This window comes from Apodemus sylvaticus, chromosome 4 (assembly GCF_947179515.1).
Source record: "Apodemus sylvaticus chromosome 4, mApoSyl1.1, whole genome shotgun sequence".
NCBI classification, from domain to species: Eukaryota; Metazoa; Chordata; class Mammalia; order Rodentia; family Muridae; genus Apodemus; species Apodemus sylvaticus.
This window is the reverse complement of record NC_067475.1, coordinates 114,484,339-114,492,349: the sequence shown is the minus strand read 5'-3', so window position 1 is coordinate 114,492,349 and position 8,011 is coordinate 114,484,339. Positions and strand designations below refer to the sequence as shown.

The 8,011-nt window shown below is 42.5% G+C and overlaps 1 protein-coding gene across 1 annotated transcript; it reads right to left on the bottom strand.

The window, feature by feature from the left end:
• Positions 1-746: 746 nt before the first annotated feature.
• Ufm1 (ubiquitin fold modifier 1) lies at positions 747-7,616 on the bottom strand. The gene is made up of 6 exons (XM_052180527.1): positions 7,477-7,616; positions 7,342-7,398; positions 4,822-4,879; positions 4,048-4,087; positions 3,413-3,445; positions 747-2,141 (listed from the first exon to the last, which is right to left on the bottom strand). Coding segments are annotated over exons 1-6 (258 nt in total). The 5' UTR covers positions 7,479-7,616; the 3' UTR covers positions 747-2,073.
• Between the last annotated feature and the right edge of the window lie 395 nt (positions 7,617-8,011).

Sequence of the window (8,011 nt, the reverse complement as noted above, 5' to 3'; positions counted from 1 at the left end):
TCTTCACTCTGGACACCGCCCAGGGCTGGGACACCAGAAGTCCTCCTCTTCCATATACAGGATTGGCATTCATTTACAAAAATAGTATTAATAAATTGGCTCAATAGGTGTGCTGGCTAGTAAGTCTGAGAGTAAAATAAAGGCAGCCATGATGTACAGCGTAACAAAATGTATTTTCCTAAGGTATTAATTATGGATATTTAAATTAAATACCATGCCTAAAATGTTCTTTCTGTACAAAGAACTTACAGATCACATTTATTTAATAAAAAATTATCTAGCTTTTGAGTAAAATATTTTCAAGACTGTATTTTCAAATCAAAGAACTGATGTGTCAGGTAAACTATTTCATACTGTAAGACTGTATAAACATTACTGACAAGCAGATTTTTTTTTTTTTTTTTTTTTTTTGCAAAGGCAGAATGGAAGAAATTTAATAGTAAGTACAATTAGGTGGCAAATATTTTAAAATGCCTGGTTACCAGAAGCCTGGTATAAGGAACAAGGTCTCTGGGCATGAGACATAAACATAAAACCCCAGCAAACATGAGCTGCATATTCCTACATAATTCAGAACCCCAGAACGTGCTCCACAAACCTGTGGACAATGACAATTCCTTCATCTACTAAGACAGCCCTTCAGATGCAAACCCTTAATTATCTTACGAGCTCCCCACCTCTCAACCAACTAAGGCTCTGTTTAATATGGACTATGAGGCACAAGATAAAAACTGGTCCTGAAGATATTATTCATGAATTCAGTGAATATTTATTGAGAACTTGTATCTCTAGCTCTAGGGAGCATGTGACAGACCCCTCACCTCCAAAGAGCTCACCCACTAAAGTAGAGCTGCCTGGCTCTCAGTCACTGTCAGCATCTAATTCACCCTGAAACATGTGCTAGACATGAACTTCCTGTGTAAAGGCAAAGAGATTTTGTGGGAGGGGCCTGGCTCACATCTGGGTATCTGCATAAGGTTAGAGGATGACTCTGGGGGCTTGGTATCCTCCTTCACTCCGAAGGAGAAGAGTACTGGGCACAGGGTCCCAGCCCTGAAATCTATGTAAACCCTTGCAGACACCTAAGGTGGCTTTTGATGCATGCGCAGTTGCCGTCTGACCCTGTACCCAGCACTCTCCTCCCTTTCACGATTCCACCTCTGCTGCAGCTTCGTCCTCCGACTTCTGCCTTTGGACACTCCAGCCTCCTGTTCCTTCTCACTTCCTCTGCCCTTCTGGGAAGAGCCTGGCTATCTTTGCTTCCCTGGTTCTTTATCCACTTGTGACTAATATTAACAGCTTCGTTAAAGTTTGCTCTTCATTAAGGACAAAAATGTTTCTGGTCATCTCTGCAACAACTTTTGGATACTGCTCAAAAATAGAATCCTCAAAAAGACTGGTTTAAAGATTTCTGTCCTAAAGCTTTATTATTTATCTAGGAATTCATGAAATAGCTAAGGGTGCTTCTGTGGTACTGTCAGACGCCACCATGCATGCTTGATTTCACAAGATCTCTCTATCAAAGCTATTTGTCTTACAATAGCAACTTGTACTCATAATGGTTGAGATCCTATAATTTAATGTTTGGTTTTGTATAAATTTAATAGTTCATTCAAATACCTATTAAATTCATCACAAATTATATAATTTAAAAATCTAACTAGGAGATGCTGTCAAGCCAAATACCTCTATGATCAATTATCCTTTTAAATTTCAAAATTAGAAAATACATCAGATTCTGTGAATTTTAATTTTCCAAATGCTCTCGAAAAGAATTAGCACTCATCTTCCAGTTTTGCTGTTTTTGGTTTAAAGCACAGTCCATTTGTCACAGAGGTACTCTCTTCTCCGGTGAGGCAGCAGTTACCACAGTGTGACCTGTGGTGTGGTACCCTCCACTCAAAGGCATTCTCTCTTTCCATGAAAACAATGAACAGGAAGGGACAGGACCAGCTTTCCCTGTTCCATCGATTCTTGGTGCTTTCATTGTATTGTGAATGCCTGATTTCAATTGTACAGCAACAACAAATACCAGTATTTATTCTGAAAGCCTGTGTATCCATGAAGCATATATTAGCAGTTTCCAACTCGGTCTCTAGGAATGATTCGCAGCTCTGAGCCATGCTTCAGAAAAACATTCCCTACACAAACAAACAAAAACATGAAGTCAGTTGTCTGACGAGGAAAAATAACATTGTCACTCAGCAAGTGATCCATTAAAAGTAGGGAGGATGTCCCGGTCTCATCACAGATGGTGGCCATTCTAAGCTCTGCTCCCCACCTTCTCTTTCACCCTCCCAGATCAACAAATGCTTAAATGGTAAGGCATACGAGCCACTGGCATGTTAGAAAGCACAGTAAGTAACATCAATCAATGGTGTCACCAATAGGAAAACAGTCAATATAAGGGCAGAGGAGGCCACTGAGACTCTGAAACTCGGGCTTGATCACCTGATATTATAGTCAAGCCCAATGATGCACATAACTCAGTTTAGAAAGTGACCTACAGGGCAACATGTGAGAGTAAGCAAGAGTTCAAATTAATCTAAGAAAAACTTCTAGAATAAAAAAAATAAAATCATCAACTCCCAGATCACACAGGATTAGTAATAAATACAGTGCCTCACAATTTTCCACAAATAAAACTTTTGATTTAAAATATATACTCAAGATGATTGATGGTGGTAACAAAAATCTGCAATTGTAAATCACTCTTCGTTGGCTAGATTTGTGATTTTTTTTTGTGGCTTATAATTTTTATAAATCAAAGTCTTCCAAATACAATTGTTTAGAAGCCAAGTGTTGTTCAAGAATAAGGCTACATTATATTGAGTAGCACAGCTTCAAGGTATTACAGTTAGAATAGCAGCCCAAAGACTGCCTCTGGAGAACTGCAGCCTTCCCAGTTTAAGAGCCCCTTTACTAATCATAGGTACATGCACCCCACCAGCAGGCCAGGACGCCAACACCTCGTGCTGGGTTGTGTTCACACAGCTCCCCTATGACAGCAGCCTTTGAGACATCAGTGGCTGAGGCTGTTTAAAGGAATAGAGGCTAGCACTCTTTTTTGGCACTTTCTGGATGCTAACCATGAAATACCCAGACTAAGTACCTCAAAAATCACTTTAAGAGGAGGAGCAGACAGTACCTGGCAACACAGTCTCATCCTCAGACTTCTTTGTTATACACATTAATTAAACATTTTCAATTTCTAAACCATTATTAATCAGGCTTGCATTTACTTGTAGTAAAAAAACCACAGAACATTAGCATATATAAATAAAACCAATTATCAATGAGTTACAAGGAGACTGGCACATACGCTTTACACAGCTGTGTCTTCTGAAAAATCCTATCTAGTTCAAATGAATAAAATAATTCAGTTTCGATGGGCACACAAGCAGACACTCACCAGCAGTCTGTGCAGGATTTATTCCTATTCCATCTAAAAAATAAATTATAAATCATGTAAGTTATTTCTAAAGCTAAAACAATTTAACAGTAACAACAGAATTGCCAGAATACTGCAGCTATGGGCACAGGCAAAGGCTGAGCAACTTCACTAACAGAACCCAGACAACAATCTTAGGTGAGTCACCTATCAGACGACACCTCCCATGAGTACGTGTCTATAAGCACTGCAGGAGGAGACAAGTGATACAGAAGAGTTCTAGCAGAGCCACTGTATCTGCATGAATTCCATACTGATGGCACCTAAGCTCTGAAGAAGTCTTCTGTCACTGGCAGGGTTATCTGAGGTTGTAGAGGTTACTCTTTTGAAAGATTCTCAGAGCTTTTTCATAACTTAGGCTGGAGACATGCCCGGCAAACCAAGAAGTCTCATATGAGAGAGGCTACAGGTCATTTTGTTCATGTTCTAGTGACACTTTGAAACATTTTCACTGGAAAATCTGTAACTTTCCAGAAAGATGGCCACTCTTCAATGTGACAACCCAGGGAAGAAGTAAGAAATCCAGAATACACTAGGAGATTTGGGGATTCGACTCACAACGTCTCCAGTGCTGAAGGTTTAAGGAGAATTCTTACCATTAGTAATAATCGCACTTGTAGCTGCAGGAACTTTAAACTAGAAGGTACAGAAGAAAAAAACAGTGTCAATATATTCACAAGGAAACAAGAAAGACAAAGTAAGACCGCAGCCCCTTTTACTACTCTGCAAGGCTGTAATCCAACAGCCTGCAGCAGAAGCCACAAGAGCGGAGAAGCAGGGTTACCAGACACTGCTGAGAGTCAGACACAGCATGGGGCTGGGGTGGAGGAGGAGAGCAGAACTGAGGGATGTGCTTTATGCAGTGCAGGAGACTAACTCTCAAAGCTCGCTCTGGCGCCACTGGCCCAGATCACTCCTCACGTCCAAGTGCTGTGCCTAAAGATGCTTCGTAAATAATCCTGACAATTCCAGGTAGAAACCTCTCATTTCTTAGAAACAGAGAATACCAACATGTTTCAAAAAAACTAGACAGTTTTCAAAACAACAAATTTTTATCAAAAGTACACATACATACTTAGTATACCCAATTCAAATGCGTATAATAATTAGCTCTTAAAAACACACTGGAACATTCATTACCAATAAAACTCTACACTTTTAATTTGTTGCGTTAAGCAGACTGTCAACTTATTCAAATCATTGTTTCCTAATTAGTAGATAGATTAACCTTTCCTGGGCTTGTGACTCCTTTAGCATGAGCCCAGTAAAGAATGCCAAGAAAATGAGAAGGGTGGGAAGGGCCCAGTGCAAGAGACAAAAGCCAGAAACATGCTGGATGCACCCCTGAGACAGTTAGAAGCCACACTTACTTCTTCCGCGGCAAACTTCAGCACTGCTGTGAAGGGTGTGCTTTCAGGGACGCTGAGACTACAACAAGGAAAGAAGAATTTCACAAAGTTCATTCCACTGCAGATGGGGAACATTTGTCTGGGGCTGTGAAGGGCGTGTTTCCAGGGCAGCATTCCCTGCACTGACACTGAAAACAAAACCCTAGAAAAGCAGAGTCCAGGCGAGGAACCACAGCTCCAGGCGAAAACCAACAGCCTACAAGCAGAGTTCCGCCTTCTCTTTCTTTTTATGTGTACATGTGTTTAAGGTTTATTGTATGTTATGTGTATGTGCCTGGGTCTATGTGTATACACATGTGTAAAGAAGCTGGCAGAGGCCAGAAGAGGGCATCAGATCCTTAGGAACTGCCGTCACTGCCAGTAGTGAGGCATCATGTGGGTGCTAGGAATTGAACCTGAGTCCTCTGCAAAGTAGCTGTGCTCTTCAGAGACCACCAAGCCATTGCTCCCCAGGTTGGTAAAATGCAGACATGGGCAAGCAGACAGATGAATTTTCTCTCTTCTTCCAGACAGTGTGTCTTTAAGAAGCAGCTAGCCTCTGACCCAGAGAGCCAGGCCTGCCTTCACCTCACCAATGCTGGGACATAACCTTTCAATGTCTTAATATTAACTAATGTCATAGAGCATTTGTAGGGCTAAGCCTAGATTCCTCTTCAACAGTCACACCATATAGTACCGACTTTCAGAAGTGCAGATGAGTTTTTTGTGCTAGCATTTTTCCTTTCAAATTGCTACTTAATAACTAAAGTATGTATCTTGATTTCCTTTCCTTCACTTTCTTTTGGGGGGGTAGTGGGGCAGAGAATCAAAAGAAATTTCTAATAGTCATTTGTTTAAACACAAAGGTTTTGGTAGTGTTTTGCCAGTACTCGAGCAGAGCAGAGCATCAACAAGACCACACACATGTGTACACAGCTACACATGTATTACATATACACAGCACTGAAGAGTTAACAAAACTCATTCGGCCGCAGGGTATTCACTGGCATGGTCAGTGCTCCAGGAAACTGAAACTGGCTCGATCCCACTGTCCTTCCCCGTTCCTCCTCACTCTTCTTCCCAGAGCAGTTTCACATACTGCTGAGCATGGTCCAGCAGAGTGGAGCCACACCAACAACCAGAGAAACACGCCCTGACTTACCTACCTTAGTCCTGAGCTGAACAAAACAGGTAGACTGCAGATAGTGGCTTTCCCAACAGTAGCTACTATGTGCTTTACGGTAAAGGTATGGTAGATGTTTATGGGCGTTCCGTGAAAATGAGAGAAGTCGCCTCTGACTTCTTTTGAATAGTGGGGAAAGGAGTTGTGGAAATTTTGAAATTAAACAAAAATACTTTCTGAGGACAGGAAAACGAGAATATCTTGATATCTTGGGGAGTACAGTATTGTGCTAGTCATGAGGATATGTTTTTCTTTTTTCTGTTCTTTTTTTTCACTAGAACTCAACAGTGCTGTTGTAATTTTCTTCAGAAACAGAGTTAAGTGCAGAGAACACAAATTTGGTGTTTTACCAAGCAAAACACTCCAAGCAAGAGGGGTGGCTATCAGATTCCTGGATGCATGCAAAGGAATGATCTAAAAAGGCAGACCATAGGCTTTCATCTGCACAAGAAATGAGTGGGTGTGGCACTAGGGAGGCAAAAGGGACAGATTAAAAAGCCACTTGGTAAACGATTTAAAGAGTTACTGTAGAAGACGTACTGCAGTAAACCATCTAGAGGACAAGAATATGGCCATTTGAAAACAACAATTTAAAGATTGCACCCTTACTGGAGAGATGAGGGATATGTAGACCATTTTAGAGATGGAAAGATAAGGGAACCACAGGTCATGAAGCTGAATGAATCACAGGTGGGAAGTTAGAGAAAATGACGACAGCTGCTATCAGCTCAGTGAGGTAGGCCTTGGTGCCACCAGACAAGTCAAGAATATAATCTATAGAAATCCTGGTCTTTCGCCAGTTAGCATAGGTCTTCCAGCTGCAGCAACTCAAGGGGTCTACTTAAAAATCACAGTAAGATCGAGATGGGTAACCCGTATTAACCATCAATTGAACTGCTGAAGCTAAAGAAGAGCCCAACAAGGACAGGGCTCTACGCCCACATTTCCCGCTAAGCACTTTTTATGAAAATCGAAGTGTGTGTGACTTAGGATTCAGCACTTAGGCATCCAGTTGTTGAGTTTATACATAACAAAGCAAAAAAAAAAAATGGAAATTAGCAGTGTTAAGTCCGGACCTGTCAAAAGTCCAGACTTAGGAAGTCCTCCCTAACTTCTGGTAACAGCTGGTCCAAGTAAAGATATTTAAATCAATTAAGAGGGCTCCATCCTTGTTCAATGTTCTTCCCGTTGCACCTGCCCACCCAGCGCGTTGCGAGGGGCGCTGGCTTTCAGCAGAAATGCTGCACCCCTCCTCCGGTCTCCTCCGGTCCCCTTCTGTCCCCCAGGCCCGGCCAGCTCCAGCCCTGCCCGTCACTTACACTTTGTACGGTAGCCGCGGGTCCGACGTCAACGTGATTTTAAAGGACACCTTCGACCTGCGGGATAGAATGAGAAGGCGTTACGGTCCGGTCCGGCCACGGAGTCAGGACCAGGGTGCAGAGACGGACACTTACATGATTGAACCGCCTGACACACCGCGCCCAGCCGCCCGCCGCGCTTCCTTGATGGCCGACAGCGGGGGCCTTCGCGGCCCACGTCGCCCTCCAGTGCGGCTATCCACACAGCGCCTGAATATTGTGCTGAATCCCACAGGCTACAGAAGGCCGCTAATCCTCAGTTAGAAATTTTATTCTGAGTTTGCATCTATCAAGGTGAGGTATAAATGGTAGATGAAGACTATCTTTTTACTTTTAATAGGTTATTGACACATTTTTAGTCAGGCAATGTAATGGAGGTCAAATAGAGTGCCCGCTAGGTCCCCGCTGACTGGTTATGGCGGAAGTAGGGACTGAGTCGAAACCGGACGTGGCGGCGGAACTGGGGGCGGGACTCGAGATCCGGGCGGATGAGGAAGCGTTGCAGAGTTGCTAAGCAACCTACCAGCGTGCACAAATGGATACCAGAGAAGCTGGACTCACTGCTTTAATTAACAGAATTCTTTGATCTTTCTAACATTTCGGTTAATACGATTTACATACGTATTAACCT

Excerpts from the sequence above, each read along its gene's own strand:
- Ufm1 (XM_052180527.1), bottom strand. Across the intron at positions 4,088-4,821 it reads TGAAGTTTGCCGCGGAAGAA|TTTAAAGTTCCTGCAGCTAC; the intron begins GTAAGTGTGGCT and ends TGTACCTTCTAG. Across the intron at positions 2,142-3,412 it reads AAATCCTGCACAGACTGCTG|GGAATGTTTTTCTGAAGCAT; the intron begins GTGAGTGTCTGC and ends TTGTTTGTGTAG.